The sequence below is a fragment of the Epinephelus lanceolatus genome, chromosome 9 (genome assembly GCF_041903045.1).
Source record: "Epinephelus lanceolatus isolate andai-2023 chromosome 9, ASM4190304v1, whole genome shotgun sequence".
NCBI lineage: Eukaryota > Metazoa > Chordata > Actinopteri > Perciformes > Serranidae > Epinephelus > Epinephelus lanceolatus.
The window spans coordinates 19,204,562-19,222,376 of NC_135742.1; the positions used below are offsets into that span (position 1 = coordinate 19,204,562).

The following is a 17,815-nucleotide window of genomic DNA, read 5'->3' on the forward strand; positions in this document are numbered from 1 at the left end:
CAATCCCAGAGGGGAAATTCAATTTTTTCACTCTGTTGTCATATACACACAGGCCTGAAATACACACGCAAGCATGCACTTATAGGGCCTATACATGGATTAAATTAAGAGATGTCAGAGTGAAGGGACTGCCTTGGACAGGTAGGAATTGGGGGGTTCAATGCCTTGCTCAAGGGCACATTGGCAGTGCCAAGGAGGCAAAATGGCACTTCTCCAGCTACCAGCCTACATTCCACCCTTCGGATCCCGACCCAAGTCCCTATAGACTGAGCTACCTACTGCTGCCTTTTCTTGTCTCATCAGAAATAAATCAGCTTCTTATTCGGAGATTACTGAAATTGTCATCTGTTTCTCCTGAACCCCCTCCTTAGGAGAAATAAGGAACAAAAGAATAAAGCAGCAGAAGTTATTTTGCTGTGCTAATAGGCTTCTCAAAAGTTTTTTTTTTAACTTTGAGAGGAGATATAAAACACACAGTTGAGACTTCATTTTTCTTTTGGATCTTACTGTTATCTAAAGAGCTGATTATTTCAGATGAAAAGATTACTGCAGCGCGAGAGAAAAAAAGAGCATTATAAGATCTTATGTACAGTAGGTCAAATTTGAACCAGAAAGTTCCTATTTATGAATGTCTAGAGAGGATAGATTGGGTAATAATTTTGTCTTTGCCTTTGTTTTCTCTTTCAAACGGGTTTGGCTAACCTTGATTTTTTTTTTTATAAAACCTCTATGATTGTCTGAAAACTCCTATTTCTTGTGCTGTTTGACTTCGTTTTAATATTGTTGCCATGTTTCCAGGTCTAACCATTTAACACTCAGGCATGTCCAAAGTCTGGCTCGTGGGCAGATTTTAAATGGCCCACAGCATGTCTCTCAAAATATACTATATAATAAACACAGTACCGGTTAATCAGGCAAGATCACTTTGCATTTTTTCCGTTCATCTTACGATGGCAGGACTATCATACAGTTGTAGATATGCACCAAGTAGGAACTATGCAGGCAGAACTAATGTGTTTTCATAAACAAACGGTACAAACGGAAACTAACTGTTACCTTGCAGCAGACATTTCCTGCTAGGTACGACCACAGCAAAGAACCTTAAAGTTGAGAGCAAGGACTGCTGCTCTCAGAAAAGTGGAAATTTAATATCTTTTCACTGGAAGATGAAACAGTTGTGTTTGTCTCATTTGTATGTGATCTTTTTAAACAACCCATACAATGCCAGAAGCAGCTGGCCCCCAGGTATTTTCACATTATCTAATCTGGCCCCCATTCAGAGAAGTCTGGACACCCCTGACTTAACTAGATTAATACAAAGTTGTAATCACCAGTGGACATGCTGGGAAAAACTAACAAGTTGTGATAAATCAGCTATCCTTTGATGATAAATAAAATGTGACAAAGACACACCTACACTAGGAAAACAGGGTAGTGCAATGCATATTTCTTACAGTCAGTACTGTGTGCAGCTAAAGTCACATGTGCTCTATAGGCAGTCTGCTATCTCTTAAATCTCTCAATGAATGAAGCACGATCTTTCAAGCACCAAGAGCCCCTCGCTGCAAGGCATTCATATTGTTTTTCTCTTCTCTTTTTTTTTGAATGAAGGAGAGACAGAAAGAGAGAGACAGAGAAAGAGAGGACATTCTTACTTAATTGGGATCTTGAGTGCATTTGTTTCCAATAAAGAGGTGTGCTTTGTTTGCACTCTCTCTTTCTGCTGTTCTGCTGCTTCAGAGTGGCTTCACATACAGTATGAGTGGATCACCCTGCACCACTCCTCCATCTCACCCTGTGATGGCTGGCAAACACAGCTGCCTCGTCATTTCAATTCATAACTGCTCAACTAAGACACTTGCTGGTTTTGGAAACTTTTTTGCAAAAGCTTTTTTAATAATGCATGGTTTGATACTGTTGCTGTTCACTGTGGCAACAGACAATAGTCTTTGAGTCATTACGTAGCTGTTAGAATAAATTATCAAAATGAGAAATGGAAGTTAAAGGCTGATACTTTCTCAGGCTAATGCCTATGAGATTGATTAGAAATCTCCATGTACTGACAATGAACCTTTGACTTTGGCTTTGACTTGAGGATATTAGTGTTTTGGCACATGTCTGCTTAAAACTGTAATCCACCTGCAAATCATAAACAAGCACATGCACTAAACAAGGTTTTGATGCTTTTCCCTTTGGCCCATGAATGGCCCTGCCAAGGGTCAAAGACAGTGATTGGTTGATTAAGTTGTCGCTGGATTGACGCCCAAATCCTCCAGCTCCAAAATGAATACTTCATCTCCTATAAACAGCAGCAAGAAAAAGTTTTTCTGCCCTCTCTGGTTGAAAGTTTCAAGGCTGTTACCTCTGGCACTGTGTGGGTTTTGCACCTGCAATCACAACCCAAAGTGATGTCACAGGGTCCTGAAGTACACCTGTGCATGACTGCAGCAAGGTGAGAAATGAAATTACTGAAAGTCAGCAATTTAAGATTTTCAGAGGGGCTAAATATACAATATGATTTCATCCGTACTCATCATAGCCTGACACTTGGGCGACAAAACTACTTAGTTTTCAGAAAAGATGATGGTAGATGTTAGTCATGTCAGTTGACGCATGTGACAAACAACTCACAAGAGACTAAGGAGTGACTAACTAATGATGTAACAAAAAAATGTTAACTTCTAGTTTCACAGTAGACACTGGCAACAAGTCTATTGCGGCCCCTACCTTATTGCTATGGCATTGGGTGTAGCCATAATCATAACTTCCAGAGGATGAAATTTCATATTTTTGATGACGTTCAGACCTTTTCTTTGGTGCCACCATCAGACCAAATTGTCCACATATTGCACCATGTCTTTACATGAGCAGGTTTTTATGAAACTTACAGAGCACTTTGAAGATTCCCAATAAACCATTGACCTTTCCTGTAGCACCATCTGCAAGAAAATACTAACATTTAAACGCCACTACTCTTAAAGTGGTGGCACGGTGGTAGAGTAGTTAGCATTGTTGCCTCACAGCGAGAGGGTTCCCGGTTCAAATCCAAGGTGGAGGGCTTGAACCCCAGGTGGGGGAGCCCTTCTGTGTGGAGTGTGCATGTTCTCCCCGTCAGCATGGGTTTTTTTTCTGAGTTCTCCAGCTTCCTTAAGGGTCAGCAGTGGGTCAAAGTCCTGTGCTTGTTTGACCCATCCATCCACCCTAGGTGGAGTTTTGCACTCTTTATACAACATCTGTTGCACTCTATGTCTAATAATGCTGCAGATGGGTTTACATTAGAGTTGGTTAAAGGCTGGGTGTGACTCATATAGACACTAAAGGGTGCATTGCACATCTGTATCTGACACTGAGAGCAACTACTTCCCAGCTGCTTAAGTTTCTTACTTGGACCAAAGGTTCAAACAACACCCTGAAGATTTTGTGATTTTAAGAGCTTTAACAATATCCATCTTTTCATTCATTCATTTTCTGTGAGCACTTAGCCTGTTGGGGGTCATGGGGGGGCTGGATCCTATCCCAGCTGAGAGGCAGGGTACACCCTGGACAGGTCGCCAGACTATCACAGGGCTGACACATAGAGACAGACAACCATTCACACTCACATTCACACCTACGGACAATTTAGAGTCACCAATTAACCTGCATGTCTTTGGACTGTGGGAGGAAGCCGGAGTACCTGGAGAAAACCCACGCTGATACAGGGAGAACATGCAGACTCCACATAGAAGGGCTCCACCGCCCAGGGTTCAATCCCTCCACCCAAGATTCGAACAGAAACCCTCTTGCTGTGAGGCAACAATGCTAACCACTGAACAAGTTTAAATGCTTGTATTTTCTTAAAGGTGGTGCTACAGGAAACGTCATAGAGTCATTAAATCAAACTGTTTATTGGGCTCTGCAAGTTTCATAAAAATCTGTTCATTTTAAGACATAATGCAAAATGTGAACAATTTGTTCTGATGGTGGCACCAGAGAAAAGGTCTGAACGTCACCAAAAATATTAAAATTCATCCCCTGGATGTTATGAATACAGCGACACCCATTGCCATGGCAATAACATAGAGGGCTGAATAGACTCGTTGCCCTTGTTCCTCACAAAAGAAACCCACACTATATTGCCTGCAATCACAAAATTAAAAGAAGCTGATTTGGAATACAGTTCTCCCTATTTGGTATAATTCCTAAAGTGAACAATTAGTCCATCTGATCCATATTAGCACATGATGGTAAATGAAAAAAAAAGGAAATATGCTCATGTTTGGTCATGGGTGTTTTGGCATCTTATGTGCATATGTATTTCATTAGTTCACACAGATGCTTGCAATATAATCTCCCAGAGCATTTTTACTGCCATATCTTTACAGCCTCTACACTACAGTATTCGACAGGGAGGACCATTTTCCACAATGACCTACGGCGCTTTGATGGAGTCCTGTAGCATTACCATCATGACAACAACTTCAACATAGAGATATGCTGTTCAAACTGAGACAGGTCTGGTTCTATTCAGGGGCATTAGGGGGCATTGTAGACTAACTTTGTCCCCCTTTAGATGCTCTTTCCTTATCAGACACCACTCTAGGGATATCTGATGCCAGAGAAATGATGTTGCTGTTGCAGCAACAGTCGGTGTGATGGTCTCCATCACTCCTAGCCTTCCTTTTGAGAGGTTTGTTGATGGGACTGCCTTGTTTAGATAAAAACCTTGTTGTCTATAGACATCCTCTGAGTTTTTCTGAAAGAAAAACACATTTTATACAGGGTGGGGTCAGTCCAATTAGAGAAATATGGTTCAATCTTGTAGTTTAGGCTGCTGACTAAATAAAAATGGTACAAAAAATGCTAAGAAAACGGCATTCCCATGATAAGTGAGCAAATCATCACAGCATTTTCATGTCAGTAGCAGTCAGCTTGCATAAGCTATGACCTAAAATTTAATCTGTGAATTGGATATGTGATCAGATGTGCATATATGTGCCTGTGTGCATGCTTTATGATGTTTGTAATGTACATGTGTGTGCACATACCTCCATATATTAGCCTATTAACACCTATTAACACATGCTTGCACGCCTTCAAAAGCATGCACGTGTTTATATATATTACGTGTGTGTCTAAATGTATGCATGCACACGTTTGTACACAAATGTATTTATGTGTGCACCTGCATGCTCAGGTGTGGGTTTCATAGCAAACATATCACAGCATAACTCTGCACTCTTTCTCCCTGAGTGCGTGCGCGTGTGTGTCACTGACTGACTGAGAAGACGCTGCTGTGCATGGGTTGGTACTGTTTACAATGTTGGGCTAATCACGTGACAATCAAAGGGTCCTGCCTATGGAGCGAACGGGACCACCCACGTGGCCAAAAAGGAACAGCCATGTAATTGTGAGTGAACTTTTTTTCCCGACGCAGAGCAGGATGACTGCGACCAAGGCGGATTACGATGCGTCTCTTTTTTATCCTCACCACAATAAAATCAGCTCATTGTATCTTCATCATAACTGACACGTTTGGGACTCCACGGGGGGCGGATATCACGGATTTGTTCTGAGAGCTCTCCCCACCTGGACTAAAGATGGTAAGTGCGCGGCTGGCAGCCAGACGAGCCGCTGAGCTGCTGAGCTCGGCTGGCTCAGGTGTGAAGTGTGGGCTGCTGATAGACTGATACTCTGGTCCATGAAGCGGCTACACTGCTAAATTACCACCCAATTCCTCTGTGTTTTTTATTCCTCCTTTATTATCCACATTCATTCAGAGTTAACAGTTTGGTCTGAGTTAAATGCGGTGATATTTAAAAGTGTGTCGTGGCTGAAATGTCTCAAAGTTCTTTGACTTTAAGCCGTTTTTCTCCGTTGTTTCTGGGTAATGGAGGTTTTAATGTTAAAGATAAGTGACATTTAGGGAAGGGTTAAACGTTGTTGTCTATTTCTTTAACCTGGTAAGCCTTTAAATCCATTGATTTACCGCGTACTTTGTCCACAATTCGCTTAAGTTTTCATCTGGAACAGTGAGCACTCGGTTAAAGTCTGGAGCACGACAGTTATTAGGAAAAGCATAGCTATTTGTGAAACTGTGCTCAAGGAGAAATTATCAGACCATTTAATCGTCCAGTAGAGACAGTTAATGGACAAGATATTGATAAAATACACAATGTAGGCATTAGGCCTGGGTGCCTTGATTTCAGATGGACAGTGAATGCGTTATGCGCAAAAGTGATAACCTCCGGTATATTTGGCATATGAGGTTACTTATGTTAAATTAGATCTACATAAACGCCCTATTGTGGTAGTTTAGCAGTGGATAAGAGACTCCTCAACCGTAGACTTTATAAATAAAGTGGTTAATAAAATTGATAGAGATGATAAATAAGGATTCCCATGCGTAAAAGCGCGTAAATCACATTTTTAACATGCTGTGGTTAAAAAAAAGCTCAATATTTTACTAATTAATTTGTGTTTAAGAGCTGGGTCATAGGATAATTGTTTTGGATGCTGTGTTGAATGTTTTGTTTTTAGATTGAGATGCAGTTGGGGGTGGACAACAATGTAGCCAGCTGAGCTGTTTTCGCATATGTTTGATTACTGAGTCCATATGTTTATTTATTAAAATCCAAAACTCCAAAAGTTTTGCATTCCCTCTATTACTGGCACAATATAATACAAAAAAATGCACAACATGGCACAAAAGTATGAGCTGCACATTATAAAGAACATATGCTTTCGTGGGGCTGACATTGTATCGACAACATAGTGTAGGACCTCCCCTTGAACTGCTGTAATTTGAGGCTCAACTACCACCATCATGGTAGTGGCAGAAAAAAAATCAAAGTTAAATACTGCAGTTTTGACATTCCTCGGCCCCCTTCCGACGCATAGCCCGTGTACCTTGCATCAGACATCGGGTCCTCTCTGGGAAATCTTTCTTTATAGCGACAGGGCGCTGTGTGGAAACCCAAAACACCAAACGCACCAAGCGGGTTTGGCTCTCAGCGAGCCTCCCCTGAAGTTGGAGATGCACACACGAGGTCTCCCCGCCTGGGTGGTCTCTCTACTTTAGTGAGCTGTTGCTAAGCAGCTAATAATAGTCGTGTTTGCTGAGTAATTTTTGCCCTTCTGGAACCAATCAGATGCAAGAAAGTCCTGCAATCTGACAGCCCCAGAGGCGGGATCTCGAGTCTTTTTTTTTTCTTTTCACCCCTCCTCCTCCTCTGCCTCCAAATGGAGAGAGGTCTTTTTCTCCTCTTCTATTGAATCTCAGAGTTGGCCGTGACGCGCGGCCCAGGGGAAGACCACATAGATCTCACCAGAATGCAACGACCATCGAAGTTTCTTACCCGACGACTTGTGTATGGGAATCACTTTGCGCACCTCGCTTTTTGAGAGAAACTCACTTTTATTTGAAGAGACACGGTGAATGCGGTGAAAGCGGTGGAGACCTCCGGATCGCGAAATGTTGGGATGGAAGGCGCAGACTTTGACTCGCCGTCTCCAACAGGAGTATGAGGTCCTACTTCACGGGTGTGAGATCTCCGAGAGTGAAACTTTGTTGCCTTGGGATATCGCTACACGCTTTCGGGGAAATACTATAAAGTGGGAAACGGTCTCGCAGTCCCCGCAACATGGCCTCGGCTGCTAATGCGCCCTCCGAGCAGGAAAACAGAGACCCCGATCGGCCGAGGATAAGGCGGAGGAACAGGGGGGACTATACCCGCAACACACCGCTGGATTTGGAGTATTTGCAGCGGCCGAGTTACTGCGATGCGGGCTTTGCTTTGGAGCAAATATCCGAGGTGCTTATTTCTCATCTTAACCCGGAGAGAGCTTTATGGTCTTGGTTTCATTGTATTCGCCGAAAAAAGTGACCAAACTATGTCCAGTCGCTGCTAGGTAACGGGGCGGGCTGGGCAGGGGGACACAGGGGTAAGGCAAGGTTGTAGTAAGCGGAGGGTTGTTTTGTTTTATATTGAGCAACATTTAGTCTCTTCCTCTGCACCCGGCTTCTGTTTTAGGATGTCAGACAAGTTGTATTTACAAATACAACCACTCGATTGCTCCTAGTGCAACATCCCCAATCTATAACGGTCTCAGACCAGGCAAAACATGCAGCTTTCACTCACAATCAGCTCTGCCATTGACTGTTTCATAACACCCAGCTTGACGTTTCTCTGCTAATGAGCTGCGTACAGAAAATGTTCCAAAAGGTTTGCATGACAGTGTTTAAACTTGGGACACTCGCGTAAAGAAGAGAGGAAAAAAAAATCCATGTGGCTGCCCTCTTCCGTTCACAAATATTGTGAGTACCCCTGTGATGGCTCCTCCACTCCCCATGCAGGCCGGAACACACGGGCTGCTGGACGGGGAGTGGGGCTGCGTGTGGTGGTGTTTGTGGGTTTCACCATATGCACCTTTTCATGTTGCTGAATATCAAAGTTTGATGTGTGGGTGTTAGTATAAGCTGTTTTTCCAGTCAGTTCATAGGGACCTTATTGTGTTATTTTGCAGAAAAAATGTGCATCCAAAGCAGGATTTTAAGACCCTGCAGGCTACATTATCTCTGTGTGAAATAGAAGGGTATTATCAAAAGCCCACCTACTGTATAATTGCATCTTGACCGGCTATCTGCTTTTATTTACCTCCAACCACTCTGGAGGTCCAGCTGCAAGCCTGTTCTGGAGCACAGCAACGCAAACTTTTGACACCTAATGTCAGCCTGTGTATTAGCATCCTCATAACTCATCACTTGCAGCAGTGAAATGACAGAAATGGACCAGGCTGTGTGTGTGGGTGACCTGCAGGGGATGAAGATATCTTCCTTCTGCATGTCTCCTGCTAAGGTTACAGTTTATACGTGTTACTGATATGACAGAACCTGTGGCTCTCACTCTGGGGAGTCCTTTGTGGTTTCCAGGCGGTCCTCAGCAGATGTGTATATTTCAATCATCACAGGTTAGCGTGAGTGAGACGGGCAGTGTGTTTTATTATTTCGATCACAGCTCCTATTTCTCTTTGAGCTGTTATCATAGAAATTTGCAGTGAATCATATCAACTAGTGTTCTCAGATGATGCTCCTCGGGTCACAGTAGGGCCCGTAGTTTACATATGTTAAGAGTCTTTGACTTTGAGACCACCTGCAGTCATTTCTTCACCAGTATAACATCAAACCTGTTCTGTTAAACCCCACAGATGTACCTGTCCAGGTAAGTGCAGAGTTCTGTGTTTGATCTGACAGTAATGCTGGGACTCTTGTCTCGTTGTAGGGGAAGGCGACTGGGAGGAAAGCACCTCTGTGGCTGAGAGCAAAGTTCCAGAGACTTTTATTTAGGCTGGGCTGTTACATACAAAAGAACTGCGGAAAGTTTTTGGTTGTGGGCCTCATGATTTTCGGAGCTTTTGCTGTGGGCTTACGGGCAGCTAATTTGGAGACGGATGTGGAGAAACTCTGGGTAGAAGGTAAGACTCTGATTTCTTATTTGTTTATCTGTTTTTATAGTGTGTGTGTGTGTGTGTGTGTGTGATTGAATGAAAGATGCTTGGACTGTTATTTCACTTCTCCTGAAGCTATGCAATCTGATATTGCATGTTTGGAGCAGCATGGGATGGCTCAGATTGGAAGAAGAGAGGGTTGGTGGGTGCTACTAAACAAGCCAGGGGGATTGTTTATTGTTTAGACCCTGGCAAGTGTCCAAGTGAGACCTGAAAATGATTTAATTTACCCCAACATACTTGCAGCTCCTCAAACTATGTCAGATGCACGCACGAGATGTGCAAGAGGTGGCTTTAACTGCACTAAGAAGTAAGGTTGTAATTAAGTTCATAAGCAGCTTTTGGGGTAGAGGAAATTTTTGTCAAAGCCGCCATTTTGTGAGAGTGTGTGAGTGTGTGTGTGAGTGTGTGTCTGCCTGCCCCCAGCAGTTGAATGCTCAGAGACTGTGTGTGGTCCCGTTTTGGACAGCTCTCAACTTTCCAAAAAGATTTGTCTCCGGCTGCAGGGAAAAAGCGGAGTGAGGACAGGAACTCGTGTTTGTGGAGTGGATAGCTCGCTCACTTGTTGTTGTTGTGTTTTTTTTTTCTCCTCTCAAAAACAACTTATAAAGACTGAATGTTTTTAAGGGAAAAGGGGACTGTGCGTATGGGTGGTGCTTGGGGGGTAAGGGGAAGGGGCTGTGCTTTTTTCCTTCCCTTTGATCCGCGTTCCTGCGCTTAGGGCTAGAGTCGGCTGTAAGAGTCATGAATGGAGGAGCAGATTTTGCTGCTGGGAAACTGAATAAGTGTTTTTTATCATAAATGTTAGAAACAAAATTGCATTTACACGTAGTTGTTGTTACGTTTGCGTGGTTGCCTTTTCTGTTTTCACCCCATTTTAACTACCCCTCCTCAAATAAAACATATAGCTCATGAGATCAAACATTAAAGCCGACTGATTCCCGCAAAGATCAAACACCCCACCTCCTCCTTGGGTTGGCTGTTCTCTCCTTGCTTGCTGCTGCAGGGGTCTGACAGACAGCGTGTTCCTCTAATCTGTGGCGCAGGCGCAGTTGGCAGCAGTTTAGGCAGAGGGGAGCCTCCTCAGTACAGGACTCCTGATTGTAGCCAGAGGAACACACTGTTTTCACACCCTTTTCACATGTCACACCACAGTCATGTGTGCCACGGTGAGGGGCGCCATATGAAATTGAATGTACTTACAGACTGACAGAGCATTTACCTTGTACTGGCACTGAGCGCTGAAATTGATGAGTCAAGAAATCAATTGACAGAAAAGTAATTGCTGACTGTTTTGATAATTAATCTCCATCTCTCAAATGAAGCCTCTCTATTGTGATGGTTGTCTGCTCTTCCTGTTTGATATCATATCACCGAATATCTTTTTTGACGACAACAACAAAAAAAACGAACCAAAAAAGGACATCCATTTCAGGCTCTGGTAACTTTTGATTAATATTCCCCTCTATTTACTCGTCTATGTCATGCTATTGCCCTTCTGGGAGCTCTTCTGGGTGTAGTGTATAGCCATATTTTGGCAGACATTTTATTTAGACCACACTGAGCTTACAGAGGGACAGCAGAGAAGTCCATCATGCTGCAGAAATGGTTGATGTTTGATACTTTTTGGTACTTTGGAAAACTTATCGCCATTGAAATACATTGTAACTGTCATGAATTCAAGCTGAATGTAGCTGCTGTGCTTCATGAAGCAGCAAACTTCAAACCGCTTTCAGCCGCTTTTAAAGTCTACAGGGGATTACATGTCTCATAATCCAAAAAATACAGTTAATTGTTGAGTAGCCTTGTTGGACTAAAAGATAAAGATAAATCAGGTATTGATGTAGTATCCACTGGCCCTTTTGTGCTGGTACCTGTGGCACTACTGGCGTTACATCCAGTTAACTGCCACATGACTGATGACTAAATTGTCATGTAGCTTTTGATCAGTATATTTTTTGTCTTCTCTGAAATTGCACCATAGAGTTTTGGTCACAGTCTGGCTTAATGTTGAACCTGTCACTTGAAGTAACCTCTGGTAGACATTCACAACATAGTCTCACACTGGCTCGCACTGATACACAGAGACCTGTTCAAACACACACACACAGACACTGACAAAGAGACTGGGCTGTGGTGGTTTCCTAGGTCCCGGTACGTGAGGGGTTCCAGATGTTGATAGGGAGAGATCTGTTTGTTTAGATTAGACTGCACAGCTGAGGGATAGATTAGTTCTGCCTGGACCGTGGAACGCTGTGCTGGGCCGTGCTGGGGGACTGGCCCATCGTCTGAGAGGAAAAAGAGGAGAGAGGAGGAGAGGACAGAGCGGCTGTTTATGTTTCATTTGGAACTGCCCACCGCAGGCGACCCATGGACGACCCCGCCTGGAAGCTGTGTGGCCTGTGGATGGACGCACTCACACACGCATACGCACACAATGCACCCAGCTCGTATGAGATCTCTCAATTCCTTTACAATCACTGGTGCTGCATTTTTTACATGCGTGATCTCATGTCGTGTCTGCCGTCACCTGCTTTCTGCTAGGGCTGGGGTCTGCAGCAGACCACCATTAGCTGCGTACCGGAGCTGGCCAGTGTGTTTATTCTACACGCCGTCACGTGCCGCAGCTTTCGCAGGGATTGTCTCTTCTCACACAGTGCTCACTCAGCACTGTTTATAAACACTCAGACACAGGAAGTTCTGTTTATTAGACAAAGCGACAGAGACCAATTGGGAGCGAGACGCATGCTTGCACAAAGAGGCGATTGTGTCAAACCTCTGAGGATGTATGGAGTTTTGTGTTCTGCTGAACACTCAGGGAATGATAGTAATATTTTTAAAGTCTCCTTTCCTGCCCAGACCACATAAAAATGATAGTGGCATGTATTCAGAGCGGACTGCATCCACACACTGCAGATAAACGCTGTGTTTATGTCCACTGTGGCGCTCACAGGAAATAATTGGCTTAAACAGGAAGTCGTAGTATTGTGGTCTCGTATCTCGCTCTCCCCACACACAAATGTGGCTCGCCGCCCTCTGTGTGCTTTCCTCGATGTCAGAACACATGCCTATTGGCCTGTGTATGACTTCAGATACATCTTCAGTTTCAAATTGCAGATGATTCTACATGATCTTGCGATGATTAACTCTAAGCCACATTCAGGGAGCCGAGGCATAGAAGAGAGGAATAAGACCCCTTTAGAGTTCCTCCTGGCCACAAATGGAAAATGGAGCCATCCCTTGGCATTCTGGGTTAAGGCAAACATAGGCCAAATTGTAAAGAAAATAGCAGCGCCGCCTGCCTCTAATTAAAACAGTATCGCGTAAACATTGGCCTTCCTGTAGGACGGCCCCTCACTCTTTCGCTCTGTTTCTGTGCTGAGAGAGGGGCGGCTGGAGATGTGGCTGTGGTTAAGGGGCTGTGTTGATGGGTGAGAGAGGGTACAGGCAGGAGAAACTTTGGAAATGGGGCTTTTGAAGCTCAAGCTCCGGGCAAGGGTTGGAGTTGAAACTTGGGGCAAAGCCGATGAGATGGAGCTGCACTGTAATCTGGGCTGAGTTGTGGTTAGCCCGTAGCTTTAGCATCAACTAAAGAGAGGACGGGGCCTGCAACATTCAGAGGATGTCTTTTGTTTTCATCATGGACACACAGATATGTGTGAGTGATTCAAGTTGAAATGAGTTTATAGTCCCCAGATTTATGGCCTGGACCGGGGCACAGGGCTATGGATTGTAGTCTCAAGGCTACAGACTGAGGGGAGGCCCCAGGTCCCGGAGCGCTTTCTTGGGGGACATAAGTGTAGAGGCCAGGGGCCATGGGGTCATCTCGTTGAGGCCCCGCTATTTAAAACCTCACCTGATACTCACCCTGTGGCCTGGGTGCGGAGTGAAGACTCACAGCAGAGGGGACAGAGGGGGGTGGAGGATGGGAGGGGTGGATGAAATGCAGCAGAAGTCGCAGCTGTCACCAGTCACTGTTTATATGTTCATGTGTGTGCATCTGCATGCCTGTATGAGTGCATCTCATGAGCCACATGTTGTCAGGAGCTTACGCATTGTTCTCCTGTGGCAGTATTTCATTTCATGAATTTGTGTTTAACCTTTTGACATCTGTCCTCCAGCAGAGGGCAGTGAATCAGATATCATTTTTTGCTTTAATCTCTGAATTACTGTGTAATAATTCCCCGTCAGACAAATATCAAACTTTCACAAGTCATTCCTGCTGTAATGACAGAATACATGTTGAGGAATGACATGTCAAAGAGGAGACAAGTCAGACTCCCCAAATGTTCATTATTTATTGTCCATCTGCCTTCAGCTTATTCCTCATATCAATATGGTAACAGTTAACATGGTGCCAATCCATGTTTGTGTGCATCCTAAGCCTGATTTAAGGTTTCAGAATCCAGTCTGATAGGACCAAATTTTTTTTTTCTAAAGCAGCTCCCTCCCTCCCTTGCATGTCTGTTTTGTATCTAGTGTGATTAAGAGCTGACTTGACAGAGTTGGTGGTTGTTTTGTTGTTTTGCTGGTAATGGCAGCGGAGAAGGGAGCGGTATAATGTTAAGTGCATGCGGAAGAAGCCTTGACATCCTTTCTTGTGGACGAAGATGAGGAGGATGGGGAGGAGGAGGAGGAGGAGGAGGAGGAGGAGGAGGAGTGCCCTGAATGTGGCGTCTCCACTGAGAGGATTGTGGTTTGCATGATTGAATTATCCAGCTTTTGATGTGTATGGGAGCACTGATACATGCATGGGTGCACGTGCACATACACACACATTCACATATGCAGAGAGGCTTTGGAGTTTTGGGTTCTGTGAATGAGTAGGTGGTTGACCAGGGCTGGCATCGCAGGCTATTTTGATGGGCCTCTTTTTGCTATTTTCTCCTCTTTATTCATCTGTTTTCCTCCTTTTTCATTCACCCTGTCCCTCACACTCCATCTCCAACTGCTTTCATTCAGCAGCCGCAAGCAATCAAACACACAAATGCGCCCACACCCAATATTTTTTCCTAGTTTGCACAGAATACACTACATAGAGTCATCTATCTTGCTCTCTCCATCCATTTCACCATAAGCGCACACACAGACATGCACACTTTTTTTTGACATTTTCCAAACAGGACTCAATTAAGTTTGTGTTTATCAGTTCGCTACAAACAGGATTAAACCTCTATAGAAGGAATAACATTCCAGCGTGTTGTGTTAAACTTTATGAGTTGATGAAAAGTGCAGGCTTGCTGGTGAGGGATTTAGTGTGGGGAAACATTGCGCCTCTGGTACTGTACACAGACTTACAGCGCTGTTTTCTCAAGCTCGCTCTCCCCTCATTTGAAAGCAGTTTTGTGTATATTACCCCTACCTGGCGCAAGTTAATTTGAAATAACTTTTAAAAAATTTGCTTGTTAACCACGCTGTGTGTGTGTCCGCGCACGTGTGTGTGTGCGCTCTCGTAGGCGAATGCACTCCCATTCACAAACGACATCCTGAGATGCCTCCAAGCTCTCTGTTTACATTTTGCATTCTTTCAGGCGCTCTTATTCAAAAACCAGAGCCCTGCGAATGACCGACCACAGGAGACTGTGGAGAGAATTACCCTCCCCCCCCTACCTCCTTCTCTCTCCCTCTCTTCTATCCCTCTCTTTTCCTCTCTGCCAGAAAGGTCTCTCTCTTTACCCGAGCCTCCTCCCCCCTTCCACCACCACCACTCCCCCGTCCCTGGCTGGAGAGAGTGGCCTCAGAATGCCAGATGTATTACAGAGTGAGCCACGGCAATGTAAACACTCAGCCCTGCCATGAGAGCAGGGTGGTCTGGCCTCCCTCCTTCCCTCCCCTCCCCTCCTATCCCTCCCTCCCCTCTTCCCCTTTCCTCTCTTCCCTCCCTCACAGCACTGACTGCCAGAGGGGTGGAGAAAGTACAAAACAGCAGAGGGAGAGTGTGTGTGTGTGCGTTTGGGGGGGAGACTGAGCGAGGGAAGGAGCAGGAGTATAGTAGCGGTAGTGTGTTTGTGTTTTGGCTGCAGTGCCTACCGTACACCAGGAGAGAGATTGGGGTGTGGATTGATGCTTTTCAGACTGCAGCGTGGAGAATTTTTCATGCAAACATACTATAAACATCTCCAAATCGTGTGTGTCGCTGGAATTTTTTAAGCCCCTCTGGCACACATGGGTTACGTACGTAGCAGTATAGTTCATTGCAATTCCTACAGCGCAACGTCATAGAATCTGGCAGCAACAGCAATTACACAAGTACCACACATGCACACGCAAGGCATGAAGATACAGCGATATAAAACGTTTCCTCTCTCAGATGATTGAGAGGTTTGGAACTCCAGATTGAGTCAGTATGCGTCAGAGTGAAATAGTCTCCTGTGCTGAGACCGCCCTGTGAGTCTGACTGAAGCATGAGGACATTGGGAACACTTGTGACCCGACAGGCTGTTGTGTTAAAAGTGCAGCAAAGCGTGATGGCTATCACTTGTTTTCTGTCATTATCTCTCTGGTTTTCTCTTTAGACAATCACATCTGACATTTTTGTACAAGGCTGCACACAGGTAGTTGCGCACACATCCTATTCTGTATTTTGCCCGGGTCTTAATCAGGCAAAATACCTAAATTGTTGCCCCTTTCAGTGTAACTTTGAATCTTTCAATCTGGTGTGCTGATGCGGTTTCCTTGCTGTTTTGGTTTACTCTCTTTGCTCTCATCAGCAGTGTTTTCTGCCTGCAGCGGGGAGATGTTTTAAGCCAACAAGCTCTCATAAACCCACTACACCAAGTTAGCGACTAACTGGTGAACATCGTGGAACATTTAGCAGCTAAAGAGCCAGACATTTCCCCTCAGGACTTGGCACAGAGAGCTAAAGCAGGGTTAGTATTGGACTTCCACTCATCAGGTCGCCAAACAAATAAGCAACTGGATTTACAGCTCACAGTAGCTTGATAGTACACAGTCTCTGGCTTTTGTTTAATATCTAATGTCTGCAAAAAATGTTGTTGCACATTTCTAATCCGTCATTAGCGTAATTAGCACATTAGCTCCAAGGGCTAACTAAGCTTACTTAGTGTATGATGTGAACGTCGCTGTCACACGGAATGTCCCACCAAACTCTATTCAAAAATCTGGCAGGTTAATAGTGTTGCTGTGTCAGGTACAACCCTAATGTTCACCATATCAACTTAATTCAACTAACTACTATTCTTATTGTTGGTTATTTTATTGATCAGTCAATTAGTTGTTTGGTTTAGAAAATGGTCTAGAAGAAAATGGTGAAAAATAATAACCAGGGTTTCCCAAAGCCTGAGATGACATTCTCAAATGTCTTGTTTTGTCCACAAGCCAAACATGTTCAGTTTACTGTCATGACGGAGTAAAACAAAAACATGTAAGAAGAGAATTTTGACATTTTTTCCTGTACAAAAACTGACTCAAACCAATTAACCGATTACTTGGTTTACCATTTAATTGTTGCAGCTTTAGTGTTGTGTTTACAGCTTTTTGCTTTGTCCTCAAATGGTCAAGAAAACATTTAATCTAACATCTAATTTAAACTTTGAATTGAGGTATCAAAAACAGTATTAACTTGGTATCAGTGGGCACCAATATTGGCAACTTTCAATTGTTACCTAATAGTGACCATAAAATGAATTAAGTGTAGAGATAACTATATGAAAATTTATTGCAAGAATGAAGTAACTGGAAAGAAGTACAGTTAATTTTTGTCTTTCTCCAATTCACACTCACTTTCTGTCTCCCCGTCTTCTATTCCACACGTTGGAATGTGTGATTTTGGGATACCTGGAATCATGGGCCATCTTTCCAGGAAATGACAGAGAGATGGCTGGTTGAGATTGGCTGCTCAGGCTCATGTCACGGTCTGTTATGGCTGGGCTGCGGGCCAATGACAGGGCAGTAAATGCAGCAGGGGGAGATCACTCACCTGGCTTGCATTGGACAGGCACTGACAGGAGACACAGGATGAGATTTTTTTTCCCCTAACAGAGCTTGAGTTGATGGAAGAGTTGCTTTTTCTAATTATTTTTTCTAATTCTCTTCTTTTACTCCGCAAAAGACTGTACTATCTGTGGAGATTATTCAACACTTTTACACCACTTACAATGGCAGTAGCATCAAATCAGACATGTCCTCTTGGTCGCCAATTAATACATCATTTGTCCGATGTGTTGGGTACCTTGAATTGAACCACAACCGCTGCACACATGCACGCACATGCTCCAAACACAGACTCTCTGTCAGCATTTTCTTGCTCTACTACTCTTTCCACTTCTCTGTGAATCCATTGGCATTGAATAGGATTTTTTTTTTTTTT

At 44.0% G+C, this 17,815-nt stretch overlaps 1 protein-coding gene across 3 annotated transcripts in view; it reads left to right on the top strand.

Moving 5' to 3' along the window:
- The first annotated feature begins 5,402 nt into the window (after positions 1-5,402).
- ptch1 (patched 1) overlaps positions 5,403-17,815 on the top strand; it is a 61,428-nt gene continuing 49,015 nt past the window's right edge. For 2 of the 3 annotated variants that reach the window (XM_033619725.2, XM_078170646.1), the window contains exons 1-2: positions 7,261-7,793; positions 9,261-9,453. In XM_033619725.2, coding sequence (XP_033475616.2) covers positions 7,623-7,793; positions 9,261-9,453 — 364 coding nt within the window. In that variant the 5' untranslated portion in view covers positions 7,261-7,622. Of the gene's footprint in view, positions 5,583-7,260; positions 7,794-9,260; positions 9,454-17,815 lie in introns of those variants that run through there. The other variant, XM_033619726.2, reaches the window with a different exon arrangement.